Source organism: Echinops telfairi, unplaced genomic scaffold (assembly GCF_000313985.2).
Source record: "Echinops telfairi isolate 266 unplaced genomic scaffold, ASM31398v2 ScPeMD7_31;HRSCAF=116, whole genome shotgun sequence".
In the NCBI taxonomy this organism is placed as follows: Eukaryota; Metazoa; Chordata; class Mammalia; order Afrosoricida; family Tenrecidae; genus Echinops; species Echinops telfairi.
In genome coordinates this window covers 27171890-27190619 of record NW_022103928.1, presented here as the reverse complement: position 1 = coordinate 27190619, position 18730 = coordinate 27171890, and the positions used below count along the sequence as shown (strand labels likewise).

The 18730-nt window shown below is 50.7% G+C and overlaps 1 protein-coding gene across 3 annotated transcripts in view; it reads right to left on the bottom strand.

The window, feature by feature from the left end:
- IFT122 (intraflagellar transport 122) overlaps positions 1-18730 on the bottom strand; it is a 63366-nt gene that overhangs the window by 15546 nt on the left and 29090 nt on the right. For 2 of the 3 annotated variants that reach the window (XM_045289856.1, XM_045289855.1), the window contains 5 exons: positions 16662-16859; positions 11944-12084; positions 8465-8518; positions 5211-5372; positions 284-450 (listed from right to left, as the gene is read on the bottom strand). In XM_045289856.1, coding sequence (XP_045145791.1) covers positions 284-450; positions 5211-5372; positions 8465-8518; positions 11944-12084; positions 16662-16859 — 722 coding nt within the window. The remainder of the gene's footprint in view (positions 1-283; positions 451-5210; positions 5373-8464; positions 8519-11943; positions 12085-16661; positions 16860-18730) is intronic. The other variant, XM_045289853.1, reaches the window with a different exon arrangement.

Below are 18730 nucleotides of genomic sequence, written 5' to 3'. Positions count from 1 at the left end.
CATTTGAGCCTCGGTAGGGGGAGGGCTGATGGCCTGTCAGGTGGCTGGGCCACGCTTCTAAGGGGCTCAACGGCAGCAGCTCTGAGCCCCCCCTTTTCCCAGGGGCTCCATAAGCTTCGCAGAGGCAGCAACTGCCCGCTTCAATCTCTGTGTCTCCCAAAGAACCTGTTGGCACACATCTGGTTTCAACAGAGACTCTCGTTTTACCCTTGTCTGTCAAAGCCAAGAGCTGGCAGGGCACGACAGACTGCCAACTGCTTCTGGGGCAGAAAGTGAGACCTACGTGTCCACCCAGCCGTGGTCGCCACAGATCTCGATAGCCTTGGCGTGTTCCCCTGCCGAGACGTACATCTCCACGGCGGCTTTGGGCTCGTTGATATTTCTGGCCCAGTCAGCCTGTTTGGTGATTAGCATCTTTGTTTCTTTGGGGTCCTCAGATCCAAGGAAATCCTGAGGAAGCACAACAAACAAAAACACTCTGGATTAGGACTTCCTGCTGCCAGCATTACGTCAGGCTGCCAAAAGCTGGAGCAAGGGCGGGCTGCCTTTGGCTGAAGTGGCGATCCGGATGCAGGCGGGGGTCCATTCCTGCACGGGGCCAGGGGTAGTCCCAGATGTCAGGGAGGAGGCTCAGGGGCTGCCCCCATGGGTACAAGGACACTGCAGAGTGTCAAGGACTGTGGCCCAACATTTCCTTCCCTTCCCACTAATGGCCTGCATTCTGCAGCTGAACAATCCTTTCCGGCACCATGAACAGAGCTGTGGATGGGCGGTTCCTGCTCAGGGCCTCCTGCCGCTCATGTACACAGTTTGAGAGGTATGTGGCTCGTCCTATACAATGACTGTACATCTGGTTGGTCCAATTCAAATTCTCAGCCCTGTCCGCGTCACTCGCATCCTTTAAATGTCTCAGAAAACCATAAGGGCAGTTCCACTCTGTCCTATAGGTCACTGTGTCAGAATCAACTCGATGGCAGTGGATTCTTGGATGATACCACATGCCTCACTGGTGGACACTGAGTCCATGGTCCCCCAAGTGGAAATGATTATTAGAGTGTCCTGGAAAAGCCACTCAGTGCCCTCTGCCCCCAGCACTGCACTCAAAGCACTAGTCTCATCTGTTTCTGAAATGTGCTGCTGCCTGCACGCAGGGAGTCATCCCATCAGCCTGGCCCCCAGATATATCCCAAGGACAGATAAGGTTAGCAGAACTGGTTTGTGTCAATTACTTCTCAGCTGAATGGTATCCAACTCTGCCCCAAGATCAGACCACCAGGAGGTCACGGGGAGAGGGGGCGGTAGACTGGAGGTGAGGGGCATCCTCCAGAGAACAAGGGCAGACCAGGAGCTGCTGCTGTCTCCACCGCACAGGGGGCTCTGTAAGCCATGCCCAGCTTTCTTGGGTTGACCCTAGAATGTGAGAGTCTCAGGAAAGCCCCCTTTTTCAGGATATAGTTACCCAGAAAATGAAATTTAAGTAGAAAAATATTGCTCCAGGGGTTCCAATTCATACATGCCCAGGTTTATCCCAAAGAAAACATGTTTAAACAGGTCTCTCAGATCAGCGGTGACTGCAGACAAGTTTTCTCAATAATACCCCTGCTTTGGTCGTGTGACGGTGCCTTCCAAAAGGAGGTTCAATTAATGCAATGACTCCCGAGAGTATCTGCTGGCCAGTTAGCGTTAAGGCTGAAAAGTCAGCTCAGAAGGTTCTAGGGACTGTTTTTTGGGATTCCTAAGGGAAAATCTTGACAGATATTTCTCAAAGGGCACTGGATGACTGTGGGGGCTTGTTAAGAAGACGTTTAAAGAAAACTGAAAACCGCATTGGTGGGAGATGAGCCAGGAGAGTGGTACCAAGGAACTGTTTCCTACCCCATCGAGGAGGCTGCTCAGTCTTCAAGGGTAGCCAGGCCTCACCTCCGAGAATTGCCCTGGAAGCCTTACTCCATTCACCCTACAGCCCTAAGGCCTTTCCTCTCAGATTCTGTCCTGTTTCCTAAAGTCAAAGAACATTGAAAAAGAACAAGACTCGAGTCCCGCTAGGAACCAAGGTTGCCCCTTTGAGGCGGTCTACGCCAGAGAGCACAGGGTTCTTTGAGGAGGAAGGGTTAGACATGGAAGTACCGCCTTCAGAAATCTAGAGACCTAGATGGAGAACATGTTGAGTAACAATGCCTTCAAATCTGGATATTTTTGTAAAATAAAAAACCTCTACGACTGGTAGCAACACTTTTGGACTGTCCTGTACATGCTGGGTGGGAGTTTGCCAGAGTGGAGGCAGCACTGGTGTTGACACTGGTACAGAGGCGGCTTCCCAAAAGGGGAGTGAGCACGCTTAGAGCCCCGTGGGCATTACCGGAGAGAAGTGCTGCGTCTGAAGAAGAATGTACCTGCAGAGTGCTCTGGTGCCAGCCTCCCACAGTATAAAGAAAGCACTCATGCTCCCGGGATGAGCACTCCTTTGTCAGGAAGCTGCAGGCAAGTCAAACGCATGCTAAAAACCCACTGCAACAATTATCTCCCTTTTCTTCTTCCTTCTCTTCTTCCATTTGCTTTCAGGGCAATTGTATAAGCCCTAAAATAACAGATTCGATTGGGCTAAGACAATCAAATGTTTTAAAAAGGGCAGAGAGGCAGAGTTAACCCGGTGCTGCAGACTCCATAAAAGGCAGCCCCCTCCCCCCTCAACTGACTCTGGGTCCCTCTGGAGTTCACAAAGGGAAAGAGTTTAGCAAGCAGTCATCAGCTTGCAGAAAAAGCCTGTCCTGGACCATTATGGGCACCTCCCCCGCACCCCTCCCCCTTCACTCCTGGCAGGGACACCAAGGTGTATTCTTTATGCCAGAGCTAAGTTGGAAACTCTGCTAACCTGCTTGGTTGAGGGACCCGAGTAAATGCTCAGTGGAATGGGAGTGACCAGGTCATCCGCCACAGGAAGGCAGCCAGGAACCCAGCTTGTGGGTAGAGGCCACCTCTGATGGGAGCCATGATTTCATGGAAGCCGAGTCTAAGTGGTTCCTTCAAAGCTCCAAAAACGGGGTTTTCAAAGGCTTTTTGGTTCCATGAAGCTAATTTACACGTTATCTGGGGCCGTGGCAGTCTTTGTCCTGGAGTGGACAGAAAGAGGCTGTGCTGAGTGATGAATGAGACTAAGCAGTGTTCCCATGGTTAGGGCTTTTGATAAGGACATACTACATAAGAGTTAAGAGCATTATAATTCTCTTTATCACCATATAAACATGTCACTTATCCGGAAAGCATACAATTTATTTGTACGTGGGAATGTAATTTAACATTTTTCCAAAAACCAGATTGAATCTTGGGAAGCAATTTCCAAGTAAACAAAAACATGCCATGTTAATAAGCACTCTATTTCTCCCCCCAAAAGACATAATGGGCATGTACATCTTCTCAAACTCAGATTAGGTGGTGGGGGCGCATTGAAACAGAACCAACCTACTTGGAATTGTGATCAAAAACCAAAACAAAAAACAAGTCTATTTACCTTCACAGAGACAGACCAGATGGAGCGTGTAAACGGGCTGTGTGTCTGGCTGGGAGATGTGGCACTCAGAGCCCAGCGGATGTGCCTGGGGGGGGGGGGTGGATACAGGGGAAGGGATCACCTGGGACTCCCTACTCCACAGCCATGCTTAGCCTGCTTATTCTCCTAACCCCAAGATTCATAAAGGGCTTGCCCATTCCATAGTTTCAGTAATTCTCAAAACTCAACTGAGATGTAGGAGTGTTGCCCTCCAAGGAGGGAAGAGGTTTCGCTCTAAAACATGCATAGACTTTCCTCGGTTGCCCAAAGGAAGGACCAGGACTGGCTCCAGACTTCTGCATGCCAAGGCATTGGTTACTTAGCCCCCAATGCCCACTTGGGACAGCTTTTAGTTCCTAAGAAGGGCTGTCAGTCTAATGTCCCATTGTTCCTGATGCCTAGATTCTTTCTACCTTCATGGATTCAATTCTTCAGCTTAAGGTTTTGTCCTCAGTTAAATGTTAGTTCTCCTTTAGAAAGAGCGCAGCCTTGACCGGGTGTTCTCATTATCAGCGTGGTACCACTAAGCCTACTCTGAGTATGTGGAGGAAGAATAAAGGTGAGGAGACAAAGTGGGGAGACCACGAAGCTCCTTGGGCGTGACAGGGAGAGAAGGAACCACCAAGGTGAGGAGGTAGCTGAGTAGCACAGGTATGCCCACAAGTGCTCCTCAGGGATTGAAGAACAGTGACCCCTGGAGCCACAGTACAGGAACACAAAACCCAGTGTTCGGCCTGAGGAGTGAGCAGATGGCAGAAGAGAAGAGCCGCAGCCATGCTTAAGAACCGAAAAGCAGGAAAAAATGGGAGAATATTTTCGACCTTGAACTCTTACACTAGATAATTACTATTAATAGCCACTAATTGATTGTGGCTGATGACTCACTTAACAACACTGCTGAGAGGCTCTCTGACACTGTCGGGAAAGGCAGCTTCATGCGGGTGCCTCCCGGAAGGGAAGCCTCATGGCTTCGGAGAGCCAATGCTCTTCCCACTTCAAATTAGAATTAGCTGCAAAAGTGTTGGCTGGTCTGGGCCTCTTAGTGGGACACATTCACACCAAGGTCACTCAGGGCACGGTCCAGGAAGATCTTATCCCCCACACTCCTTTAAAGGCCCATGCCCACTGGGGACCAGCTGTAATGGGGTCTCCATGCACGTACTAGGATCTCCATCCTCACCCACCTGGATGGAGGTGGGGCCGCTCCATGTCTCTGAAGGTAATGTGAGGTGCCCTTGAGGACAAGGCCTTGATCACGACATTTCGGGAGCTCCTGGGAGGCCCAGAAAGTCAGGGAAAAGGCACTTGGGAGCTATGGTGGGAGTGAATCAGATCATCCTAAGTGGCTGGTGGAATCAGCACAAAGTCTTGAGACCAACAGGGAACCTGACCTGTTCCCGGGACCCTACTGAGTGAAGAGAGCCTCACTCAGACTCCCAGACCACCCAGCATGTTGCTGATGGAAGGCCCTGGGATGCCAGCCTTCAAAGGCAGCCTTAGGTCAGCTTTGCCCAGTAGCTGTTTACTTATTTGCCCATATGCTTTCCGAAGCTGTTGCTATTTCCTGCCTGTGCCACTTTTTGTTGTAAACAACTTGGACATCAGTGTAAAAACCCTGGTGGGTTCCAAGTGACAGCTGGGGCCTGAGAAGTGGGTGGATTACCTTGGCGTTCTCGAACATGCGGAGGTCGGTGTACATGTCAAGGGCCAGATTCCCTCGCCCACTCCTCTTGTATAGTTTGGCGGCTTCGTGGAACTTCCCCTGGTAGGCAAACACATCTGCCAGAAACAGGTCATTGTTGGTCTCTCCCCGCTTCTTCCTCTCCTGGAAAAATTAGAAGCACAGGAAATGGCTTGTGCAGCCATGGGCAGGAAGCAGCCCTTACAAAGGTTAGACGTTGCTATTTCAAGTTAAGCCCCTGGGCCTTCCTACTGGAACCTACACTTGGCTACTAGGCTGTTGTGTCTCTCACCTAGGTTTCTGGTGGGAATGCTGGACAACAAAAGGAAGATTTTTTTCCCAGACAAGGGAAGATCAAAAAAGACCACAGAGATGCAGACCTTTGTTTATTTCATGGAAATTCTTCACGGCTGCTTTCCTGTCCTTTCTTCTAAAGCAACAATGGGGACGTTGGGGGAGAGTGTGCTGCTGGCTACTCAAGGCCCCTCAGCTCCCAAGACCCACAGAATCCCAGGCCTGGCTCAGCAGACTTGTGGCCCAAAATGATGACAGACAAGAGAAGGTTTAGGTTTCTGCCTGAGAAAGAGACCTAGATAATGGGATAACAAGTCTTACTCTGTCGCCTTTCCTTGAGAAGGTAATAAATCACATGTACTAGAGGCCAGGGATATCATTTTTGTCCCAAACCACCCAGGTGCCATCAAAGCTGTTCTAACTCACGGTCACCGCATGTGTTGCCTAGAATAGAATTACTGCACAGGGTTTGCAAGAACTTTTGGAAGCAGACTGCCAGGCCTTTCTTACATGATACCTTTGGGTAACTAATCAATCACTTAACCATTTACACCAGGCAGGAACTTCTACTTTATGGACACTGTCTCCAAAGACACACTTGCACACATGTGCACAACACAACCCCTCCACCCCAAGATGCTTAACAGTGCTGGGGATGAAGAGAAGAAATTTGAAACATTCCTTCCTCCCGTGTTAGGGTACATTCATTAGTCTACAACTCAAGTATTTGGAAACACTCAATAGCACCCAATCTCCTGGTTCCAGCAGTTTCCCTTGGCTTGTTTTCTAGCAAGTGTATCACAGTGGAGGAAGATGAGACACTGACTCAAAGTCTGAGACAAGCTGGTGAAAGTTCTAACAGCTGGAGACAACATGCTTCCTCACTGACAGAAATAATTTTAAAACAACAACAAACCCCTCCACTCCCTCTGCACACACTATGGGCTAATCAGTCAAATAAACTAAATCTTAAAAGTCGGAAATGCATTAAAACCTTGTTGTGAGATTGAGAAATAGGCCTCACGAGGCATAAAAACTCAGAAAGGCCAAACCCACTGCCAACAAGTAGATGCCAACTCTCGGCAACCCTATAGGACAGGGTAGAACTGCCCCTGTGGGTTTCCGAGACAGTAACTCTTCACAGGAGTAGAAAACCTCATCTTTTACCCATGGAGCAATTGGTGGTTTCGAAGCGTCTGACCTTGAGGTTAGCAGCCCAATACGTAACCACTACGCCACCAGGACTCCTGACTCACTAGGCATAGGCCGTATAATATCACCGTGACCAAGAAAGAGACTTATGCATGCTTGAGGTGTATACAGCAATGGGCAGATTCCTCTTATTCTAAGTACAGCAACACCTCGCCTATCCAAAAGGAACCTACGAAGGAACGGACATTCTCTGGAATAATGCTGAAAATCTAGAAGCAAACAACAAACGTCTCAGGGAAGCCCAGACTGACCCTCATCAAGGCCAGTTTATGCTTTTTTCAAGAAAAAAATCTTAGAAGTTGGTTTTGCCTGCCTCCAGCTCACAGCCTTATAGAAGGGGCAGACACCTTGAACTCGGCGAGGCATGATGACTAATGAGAGCTGGCCCTCAGAGCTCCGTTGCTTCTTGCATAAGGAAAAATCAGATGACAGAGCTTCAGATGAAGACCCAGGCCCAGAGTCCCGTGTGGTTGGCTAACACACACGCGGCACCTGGCCCTGCAGAGAGATCGCACCACACCAATCCTGGCCCATCTCAGGTAAGCTGCAGAAGGGCACTCTCCTCCAAGAGCTGGGCGTGCCGGGAGCAGCCGCTGGTTGCTTGTTGTGTTTTCAACAGTCTTATTGGCATACATGCCACACTTCACGGAGCGGCTCCTGTGGGAGAGCAGCCAGGTGCAGGGCAGAGAGGGCGGGAGCCTGGGGAGCACAAAGAGCTGGGCCCGTGGGTAGGTTACTTCACCTCTCTGGGCCTTACTTTCCTCACCTACAGAAGAGGGATAATAAGGGGCCTGCCTCGCTGAGTGGTTGCAGAGATTTACGATCCTGTACACATCGATCAAGGGCAGGGCAGGGGCAGGCGCTCAGCGAGCACTAACTCTTATCAGGCTGTGCAGGCTGGGAGTCCCTGAAGGCCTCTGTCCTCCTCCTCTCTTTCTCCACTGCGCCTGGCACAGGGCTTGGCCCCCCCAAAGTGTTTATTATGCTGAACGGAACTGAAGGGACAAGACATTTTGATGCTTTCCTCAGTGTTCCATATGGGAATTCAAATGTATCTCACATTCCCATGGCTTCACAATAAATCTGTTCAGGAGAGAAAATATGTATGTCTATTTGCAGACAGCCAGTGAGCACTGAGAGATACAAATCCGGAACCTGGTCCCCGTCACCGGGGAGATCAACCAGCCTCTTCAGCCCACCCCAGCCCCATGCAGCCTGCTCGGGGCTGGCTATCGAGCTCCCTAAGAGCACATTTCAACATGCTGCCTCCACAGAACCCCAGGAGAAACTGGACAATGCCGCTGATGCTGGCAGGTTAACAGAGAGGCTCTGGGATGCTAACTGAAAGGTCGGGGGTTCGAACACACCAACCCCTCCATAGGAGAAAGGACCAGGCAATCTGCTCCCATAAAGATTTCAGCCTTGGAAACCCTATGGGACAGTTCTGCTTACAAGGAGTCAGGATGGATTTGATAGCAACCCACAATAGAGAAGGGCAAGTAGCTAAAAGCCACCACACAAGGAAAACCCATTATCGAGACCCTACTTCACCCTCACCACTGTCCTTCAAGAAAGGCCTCACTGTCCCCAAGCCTGGCCATGCTGCCCCAGGGCCCGGAGAAACTCTGTGTACATGTCCTCAGGGCTTATGCTGCTAAAAGGACCCATGGCCCCCAATGAACCCGAGTCTGAGCTTCCCTGCGAAGGAACAACATGTAGCCGTCTTTTACCTCAATGCTGTTGATGAGCTCTAAGTATCGGAGGTCTTGTACTCTGGTGAAGGCCTATTGGGGGAAGAAGTGAAGAACTTAATCAGCTGCCTTCTAGACTTCAAAAGAGGGTGATTGGCTGGGGGTGGGGAGTCAAGCTTTCGAGAGTGAGCCAGTAAGGAGGGGGAAGAAAGCAGGCATTGATGAATCATCATGTGTTCCAGTGGGCTCCACTACCCAGTGAGGCATGGCTTTATCCCCAGGATTAGGCTATTTTAAAACAGCAAAGGCGTCGTGCTATGTCTATCACTTTGGGATTGGGTCAAATAAAAGTCTGACAGTGCACTCTATGATCATGCCTGCCTGCCTGCCTGCTGGGGAGGAATCTGCTCCTCAGGAAAGAGCCAGCCGAAGAGCCAGCTGCCTGACACTCTGAGTGGGTGAAACGTAAGAGAAAAGGGAGGTACGAGAGATGCGGGCTGGGAGCTGCTCAACCTTTCCTTCCCTCACCTCAGGCTCTGAGGCTGCAGGCAGGCAGGCAGGAGGCAACCATGCTCCCCAAGGGGGGTGAGGGGTGCAGTGAGCAGGAGCACCGGGAACACACATGGCTTTGGGGAAGGAGAGGAAAGTGGAGAAGGACTAGAGATGGCTTCTGGGAAGAAGTAGGGAATGGATCCTCCAAGTCCCTGGAAGGCACTCTTAGGTCAATCCCCCAAAGCTCAGCCTTTGCCTTGGACTCCTGCAGCTAGCAACTTGAACCCTTGGGCAGCCCGCCCCCAGGCAGACTGCTATTCTCTAAGGCTCTTCTGACTGGTTCTGAAAGGGGTTTCTAGGAGCACAGCCCCCAGGTTAGGCTGCGCTGCCACCTTTTTATCCAGCTGTGAGGCAGTGGGCTCCACACTGGCTGCTAACAGCAAGGCCAGTAGTTGGAAACCACCCGCTGCTCTGGGGAGAATGAGGCTTGCTGCTTATGCAGAGTGACCATCTCAGACACCCTAAGGGTCATCCTACTCTGCCCCCAGAGTTGCTGTGAGTCGGACAGGCTCGATGGTCATGAGTTTGGATTTCAATTTTGGTGCTTCTTTGGCTGTTCCCATTTGAATCAGGGGCTGACACACTACCAGAAGAGCCCTTAGAATTTAAAATGCTGGAGAACATCCTGGCCCCTTGCAGCCTCCACTTAGCTGCGTGTGATCTTCCATCCTGACCAGGCCTGGGGGAATGAGCAAGTCAGCGGCCTGGGCCTGGCCCCACAGCTCAGCACTGTGTGACTCCACCCTGTCAGGGCCTGGGGACCCAGAAATGAACACATGGTGGGCTCTGTCTCAGGGAAGCTGGCAGGTAAGTCCATCACTAGCCTTCCCTGAACTGCGAGCTGTGCAAGCATGAACCAGTCCCCCGTGAGAACACACCACGCAGGGGAAGCAGCAGCAGCCAGGATAGGAACCTGTCAGCTGAGTATGCCTGAAGAGGAATTCCCGGACCAGGTAAGGTGGGCATTACCTGAGCACAGGGACTGAAGGCTACAAGCATTCATGTTCCATGGTCAAGATCTGACCAGCAAAACATGTACCCCTGGGTTTCCTTAAGGCAGCATGAGAGGAGAAGTAGAGGTTGCCTGGCACATAGGAGAGTGGGGAGGGAAGGGGCATTCCAGGTCTCTGGCACAGTTCTGGGACTTTCCAGCTGTGGGCCTTGAGCCTGCTTCTTCTGGCCTCCTGGCTCTTGCAGTCAGCCTTCTTTGAGGAAAGGGTCAAGCTAGTGATGCCTTTCCGGGGTTCTTTCCAGTTCTGTTGGGTTAGGGGTCGTCTAAATTCCCCACGAGAAAGCTGCGTCCCAGTTCCAGTCCAGATGTGGTCTGCGGTCGCAGTGGTCAGTCATGTGGCCCGTGAATCACCTCAGTGAGGGGAAGCAGAGGGAAGCATGGGGAGAGGCCAGCAACCAGGCACTAAGCAGCTCTCTTCTGTCACCTAGTGGAGAGGCTGGTCTATCACTGGGAACCACACCCGTGACCCCATCTCCAGATCAGGGTGTGCCCAGTGATGGGGCAAGGCTGTAAAAGATAGGCTTGGGGCTTGGAGGGGTTGAAGAAAAATGATAAAGGTCTAGTCTATGGCCAAAATCTTGCAACTTTAATATAGTTTTTTCTGACCTCAGAGGATGTTTGAAGAAATGCAGGTGGGAAGTTAAATGTTAAGCCCTTAAAAGACACTGTGCAAAGCAATGAGGGAGAGCCTAAGAGGAGTAACGGCCTTAGTCGCTGGGTTGTAGAGAAAGCAATCTTGTAGAGGGACTTCTCCTCACCCACCCCCACCCCAGTGCTCTGTTCCTCTTCCTCCTGACTGGCATTTCTGGGTGGGAAAGGGCAGGATGCTCCCTCCGTGGGATGGTTCCTACTCCTCTGAATTCTAAAGCCCTCCTCTGTTCCCACTTTGCTGACACTTAATAGACTTAAAAACATAATAGAGATAATTGTGATTACATACCAATCATTTTACTTGTTTTAACAATTCAAGCATTTGTACAACCATTTCCAGTTTTAAAAGCCCTTTTGCAAATGTCTTGTTTAAGCTAATAACACTATGTGAGATACTTTAGAAATGGGAGGCTGAGGTCACGCAGCTTGGCCCCAGTGGAGCCAGCTCTTGCCCAGGCCTCCGCATCCGAGCTCAGACTCAAAACCATCTCCTCTCGTGCCTGCAGTCCTGACCCCACAACCCTGGGACGCAGCTCCGCAGCTGGGGAAATTGGACAAACTGGGCAAAAAAGTGTCTATCTCATCGACTTTGAGAAGGCAGAGAAAGAGATTGGGAAAGAGAGAAAGGGCTGGAAGCGATGCCTTCCTTCCCCCTCCCTCAGGTTCTAGGTAGAAACCCAACTCAGAGACATGGCCAGGCTTTTTCAGAGAGGCAGAAAGGGGTCAAACAAGTCCTGCCATTTCTGTAGTTTTAACAGACTGAGCCAGGAAGTGGTGCCATGAATCGTCCACACACTGGACTGTGTCTATGGCACCATGAAGGTATGTGGGCAATGGCTGCATTTCTCTCAGAATCAGATAGTTTGACCCTCTTCTTCCACCATACTTAGCAGAGTGGAAAACAGCACTGCTTAACCAATGGTCTGCTGCTTATGTCAAATGGTGAAAGATACTATTTTGAGTGCCCATTATCTGCTAGACGCTTTATGTAACTAATAGCTAATAAGAGTGACAACTGGAATCTATCAAATGCTTATACTGTGTCAGGCTGTACATGCATTACTGCCTTCCAAGTTTGTAACGATGGCTCCTATCACCACCTGCATTGGACAGAGAGCCCCCTTAGAGACCTGCCCAGGGTCGCTGTGAGAGAGTGGCCAAGTCAAGATTTGAGGCCACGCGGGTCTCACTCCAGAGCCTCGGCCCTATGCAGCTGCCTCTCCCTGCACCACACAGAACCTTTCCTGACTCCTGAGATGCCCCTCCAGGGACCAAGGGCATCTCATGATGACTAGATGCTTACCTTCTTTGCTGTTTCAAACTCTAGTCCTTCTAAAGCTTCCATGGCCAGCTCCCGCCAGTCAGTGTCTGTCACGCCCAGGCAAGCAATCTGGTAGGCTTCTCGGAACATTTTCCGATCCAGATACTGGTACATCGGGGCAGACTGCAGGGCGGCATCAAGAGGGAAGTGGGGATGATTTTCAGTGCAACAGAAATACGCACCCTGTGTTACGCTGTTCGTGTGTTACTGCAATGGACAGAGATTCATATAAAGGCAGCTCCAGATACAGGGGAGTGATCCTGCACTGACTCCACAACAGCCTCTCACCTCGCCACCCTTCTATGCCTCCTACTCCGCCAGTCCCTTGTCCTCTCGAGCCACACCACCTGACCTCGCTCCCTCCAGGTTTACACTCTTCACCCCTGGAGGACACTGGCATGGCTATGCTGACATGCCACCTCTTCTGGAAAGTCTTCTCCTATCCCTCATCCTGCAGCCCCAGGAAAAGGAGTCCCTGTCCTCTGTCCAGATCTCAGGCCGTGAGCTAAATCCATGCTGGCTTTTCCGCGAGCCTGGAACAAGCTGAGCATTCCTCAACTCCCTCGGCAAGCCCATGCGCAGCCCTGGATGCTCATAGAAGGCAGGGGCACATCCCTGGGAGGTAGGGGTCTAAAAGGCTCTCGGGCTTGGAGGGACTAGCCCTAGACGAGTTCAGTAAGGGTATCCGGTCTCCTCAGTCTCTGACACGGGGAACCAGCTCCTCCAACAGGATGGGGCTGCCTCCCCCAGAATACTTGGAAAATCTCCTAGTAACTTGTCCTTTTTAAGATTTTCAAAGGAGATGGATCATCAGAGAGGGCAAATGACTTATTTAAGAGCTGGCCAGTGTAAGGTCTGGGGCCAGAGCTCAAAGCAGCTGGACTCCAGGTCCTGGGTTCCTTTCTGCCTTGTATGTGGGGGCACGGCTGTGGAGAGCTGAGCCTGGGTGCCTTTAAAAACAGGAGGCCCTGCCCTTGTTTTAGGTCAGCCAGTGCGTCTTACAGAGGCAGCAGCTCTTCCTTCGGATTCCAGGATAGCAAAGATCAATTAGCCCGAACCTCTGGCCTAATGATCCTCAAATATGGAGCTGAGAGTGCTGTTTTCTCCATTTAGGGCCTTTAACTGTCCCAATTTTCCGTTTTAGCACTGAAGGAGTTTTTTCTCCCCTTTTAAGCTTGCCCACCCTGTGACAGGAAGATGCACTATTTCTGAGTGCTTCTCTCCCTTACTACCCTAGTCCAACCTGCCCTCTTCCCTCTGCTGGGCATCAGCTGAGCTGAAACCCAGGCCTGGCTCAGCCCCCTTCCAGTTAGGTGGCTTCCGGACAAGTTCGTCCATTTCCATTTAGAGGCCCTGCCCAGCTGACTGACTAGCGGGACAAATAAGAGGTGCCTTGAACATGATAAAACCCAGTTAATCCCAGCCCGCACTGGACTCACTCCCATCTGCTCCTCAGCAGCTCCCAGGCCCACTTCTCCTCTGGAACACCCTCCCTGCTCATCCCCCCTCAGGGCTCAGATCAAGTTGCACCACCTCCTGGAAGCTTTGCAAACTCTCCAGCCACCTCGCTCTTTCCTTCTTAAACTCCTCCAGTCAGTACCCCCGTTCCAACTCCACTCTGCTTTGTAATGTGTGCTGTGTCACGACTGTCTGTAATAGTAACAGGACCCGGGCCACAGAAAACCATCTCATGGAAAAGAAAGCGAGGCCTCTTTTCCAGGTGAGCTGCATTGTGCAAGGCCACTGCTGGGCCGGTGGCAGGGGCAGGACGGAACACCAAGGGTCTTGCCTGCTAACAGCAGGCCTCCTCGTGAGCTGGATGCTCACGGGGTGAAGGGGCACAGACAGGCATATTTGAGAATGGCTGACATGCTGGCTGACGGGGAGATTTCTAAGATACACGGCTGGTGCTGTATTGTGCATCTCACTCTCCAATCACAAAGTTGACACAGACAGAAGGAGAGCCGTCCCTGGGTCTTTATGAATTTGTTGGTCAGCCGGAACAGGTGCATAAGGTTCACATTCAGTCTGACTTTTAAGTGCAGAGAGTCCCAAACTCATTTGGCCTACTCAGAAAAAAAAAAAATTACTCAGCATCTACCCTGGCCATCAAACACTTTTATACTACAGCCCACAACCCAGGATAAAGTGTAGGTATCTGTTTTTGCAGCCACCCCCACCCCCCACCCCAATTGGTCCAGTGCCCTGGAAGGGTAGGACGACCCACTGTGGGAAAAAAAGGCTTGTGGACAGCAAGTGACAGCGAATGTGAAGACATGCTGGAACTGTGGGGAGGAGGGCTTGGTTCAATCACTTCAAAGTCAGGGCAAATTTACATCACATTAAAGCACAAGTTTAATTGAGAACTATCAGTACATTGAGGATTCACAACACGGGATTTACTGTACCTCTTCTCTCCCCCACCAGGAAATCCAACTAGGGCTGGCTACCCTACTTGGCAGCCCTGAGAAACCAGTTCTTGCACAAGATGATGATTTCGAAAGGAAACCAGAAATCCCAAGAGTGGGGCTGATGCTTTGCCCCTCCTCTCCAGGCCAAAACCACAGCACGGCTGGAGAGAGGCGACTGCGGAAAAGCCTTTGTCTTGAGGCTGGTTTCCTAACCCTGGGCAGCGCCCCTCTGCTGCGTCAGCAGGATGGCCTTGGGGAGGCTTCGGCTCCTGCAGCTCCACATTCTGGCACGGGTTGCCGGGCGGCCGCCCCTTTGGCTCGCCAAAGTCACGGAGCAGCAAACTGCATTGAATGTTGAGGTCAGGATGGCAATCTTGGGAGAAAATTCCCATAAGCACTGCCCATTTGGCACAACTGAGGGTGATTGGGTTTCTGGTGGACGTGGTGTGGGGCAGCAGGAAAGCAGTGCCGGGGAGGCTGTCCTTGCTCCTCCCCTCCCACTCGCTACTCTCTCTTCCTCTTAGATTTATTTCTCTGCCTTCTTCCTTTTCTCGCATCAGAATCCCACTCATGCTTAGCAGTAATGACTCGACGTCACACACCGAAGGAGGGATTTTGACAGTACGGAGCATAGAGGGCTGTCAGGGCAGATGAAGAAGCAGACGACTCCGGCCAGACCCTTGACAGGCAGCCACCCGGGGCTGGGAGTGGTGGTGTAAGTGAAGGTGGGTTGTGGTGGGATGGGTACAGATGGAGGCTGATACAACCCAGCTGAAGGGCAATCTAGAAATACGTTCTAAAACCTTTCAAAGGCCTATAGCCTTTAGCCTAGCAGAGTCTCTTTTAGGAATTTAGACCAAGTGGCTAATTTGAGACAGATGCAAAGACTTGGCTAGAAGGCCAGCCACAGCAGCAGTATTTACATTAGCTGGAAAAAAGGGTGGAAGCAACATAAACGTCCAGCAAGAGATGGGGGTGGAGTTCGCTGTGGAACATCCACACACCAGGATGAAACCAGAGAGTTTTCACGGGTATGGGGCAGGAGGGAGCAACACACCAGCAGGACTCTTGGGGCATTGCAAATGCTTAGTATCTTGACTGTGGCAATGGATGGATGGGTGATAGAATCGTGTCGCACTAACTACACAGCACACACACATGAGCTCCAGTCAAACCAGCGCCATCTGGACAAGGTGGACTGGCGTGGCACTGGCAGGGTCCTGGCTGTTACACTGCACTGCAGTTTTGCAAATGTTATCACTTGAGCAAACCATGCAAAGTGGACACGGGACCTCTCTGCATTCTGTCTTAAAAGTAAATGTGACTCTACAATGGCTTTAGTATTTTTAAATGCTGGAGAAGAACACATACTGACGTGGAACTGTGTTTCCAGGAGATAGCTGAGTGAAAAAGCCTGATTACTAGTTTAGATTACTAGTTGACAGCTAATAATTAGTATACAAAGTGATGTGTCTGCAATACACAGGCTAGCTGAAAAGATGTCCATGCAGGAAGGTAGTAAGATGTCTCTACTTGTTGTGCATGGTCCACAGTCAGGAAATCTGTAGGTGTCATACATAGGTCACAATAGTTAGAAAGATAAAAATCATGAAATAATATTTACAGTGTGGTTCCATTTCTGTTTAAAAGTACTTCAACAGAAAATATACTTATATACATACATAAACTGCATACCTATATAGAAGCCAAGGTGGACATATTCTGAAATATCGAAGAGGGAATATTCTCTCTTACGACAGATCTACCCAGAGCGTGATTCTCTTCTCAGGCAGGTAGGCCACTGGGGCCAGCCACCACTGGCCATTGACCTCAGTCAGCTCCCTGGTCTGCTTCTGCCTTCCCTCTTTCCTTGGTCCTGCACTGCAGCCCGGCCCCTCCCCCCATTTCGGGTCTAGCCTCCGCCTTGTCCAGGGGCCTGTGACACACAGCCCGAGGCTCCCTTTGCACCCCACATGTGTTCCCTCTCACACACACCATTACCCACGTGCCTGTGCCTGGACCCTGCTAGACTCCCAGTTTTCCTGGCTATGTCCCCTCAGCCCCACACCTGATTCTTAGTAACACACTTACAGGAAAGAAGGATTAGAAAGAAATGGTGTCTCAGTGAGGTTTTAACCAGACACATGGGTTACACCGTGTGAAACAAGGCTCCAGGCCCACTTCTATCTCTCCTCCCTCTTTCCTCATTCCCCAAATGCCAGTGGGGCGGGGGCACACTAGGTCTGTCCACCTTGACATCTTCAAGAGTCAAAAGGCACTTCCGGTTACCTGGGGCACCTCCACAGCTGACATGGAGAAGACATGGAGGCAGAAGATCTTGGAGCCATTGTAGCCGACCACGAAGCCCTGCAGCTTCTGCTGGTGCACGGGGAAGGTGCTGGCTTTGATGTTGAGGTAGCCTCCCCCTGAGAAGCAGAGCATGTCCTCACACTGGGTGTTCCAGGCCACACTGTTGGCATTGGGCTCCTAGGGGGCAGGGATGGTGAGATCCTGTCAGACAACCCCAGGCTTTGGCATCATGTCCACATTTCATTCTAGCACTCTTTCTAAAGACGGATCGTCCTCACTAGGTAATACCACCTAACTACTCTTTCTAAAGACGGGATCGTCCTTGCTAACCGAGGGATGGAAGGAAGAAGAGGCAAGAGGGAAGAGAAGAAATGGATGGTGGCATAGATACAAGCTCCCCTGAAACAGGGCAACGTCAGTTCAGTGGTAAAATTACACCTTCTATGAGGAAGGCCTGGGTTTGATTTCAGTCAACACTTCTCATACATAGCCGCCACCCACCTGTCAGTGAAGGCTTACATGTCGCTATGAAGCTGAACAGGTTTTAAAGGAACTTTCAAATTAAGACAGACTAGGAAAAAAGGCCTTGCTATCTACTGTCAAGAATCAGCCAATGAAAACCTTATGGATTACTTCAGTCTGATATATAAACCAATAACGGGGATGGTGTCGGATGGGGCAGCATTGCATTCTGTTGTATATGGGGATGCCAAATGACTGCAGTAACAGTAAGTGGAAAAATCAGCAAAGTGCAAAGCAAACTATATATAGCTACACACAGAAGGTTTACATGGATATATTCCAAAGGCAGTGATTGTTTCTGGGTAGATAGAATTGTTCTATCTTTTTTTTGGTCTGCTTTTTTTTTGTTCTATCTTTTTTTTGGTCTGCTTTTTTTTTTTGCCTGATTTATTTATCTACTTATTGTCATGGACAACTATTGTTTTTCATAATGAGGAAAAGAGGAGTGAGTTATTTTTAAAATTAGAAAATAATGTCGTCTCTGCATTTACAATTCACACACTGTAAAAGCAGTCACCCCAGGAGAGGCAGCCCCTGGCCCCACCTCCTCTAGACCTTTGCCTCGAGGCTCTGGAGCCCTGGGGACCTACAGACGGTCACCCCCCTCTGCCAGTCTGACTTTCACAATGAGCTCCGATTATTTTTGTAGTGAGAGAAAACAATACCGCTGTCTTCATGTGCGGAGGCAGGGGCAGTGGGGAGGACAAAATGCCAGTCGGCAAAAAGTAGCAGACTGTTCATGTCTCCTGACAGATAGGGCCTAAGAATTTCATTCCCTCCTACTTCTGCACCAGGGGGACGGTGAGGAGAGACCCTCCCTCTCAGTAGAGTAAGGAGGTTCTGGGCTGGTGCAGGGGGCAGGGCAAGGTGTGTGTGCCTTAGATGAGGGTGGGGGATGATGCTAGGGAGTATGAAAGTGGTATTTTGGGTCCTAATCTGTGCGAGGCACTGTCTTATTCAATCCCATAGCGATTCTATGAGGGGTGATTACTGTTCCATCCTAGAGATCAGGAAACTGAAGCTCCTTGCCCAAGATCACAGAGTATAAGCCGACCCAAATATCCACCAAGGCACCTAGTTTTACCACAAAAACTGCATTAAGAATGTGCTGAAAAACTCGGCTTATGCTCCAGCATATACGGTAAGTGAAGGAGATGGGCCGAGAGCCCAGGTTGGTCTGAAGGCCAAACCTCTGCTCTTGCCCCAAAACCACTCTGAGTCTCCATTGACCTGAGTGAGTTTCTATCAGTTAGGAGTCACCTCTGGGCTAGTGGGAGCCAGCGATCCCCTTCCAATTGCCTGAGACAGCTCCCCTCTCTAGTCACCCTCCATCCTACCGGTTCCACACAGGGGGACAAGGAGAAGACCTACGTCGCCCGTAACACTGGGAAACTGTATCGGCCAAGGAGAAGCCAGTCGGGAGAGGTTCCAGCTTGGGGCAAAGCAGCCCCGCCCAGCGTGAGAGCCCTGCCAAGGCCCAGGGTGGCCAGAGTCCGGCAGAAAGCCAGCAGTCACTGCTTTTGGAG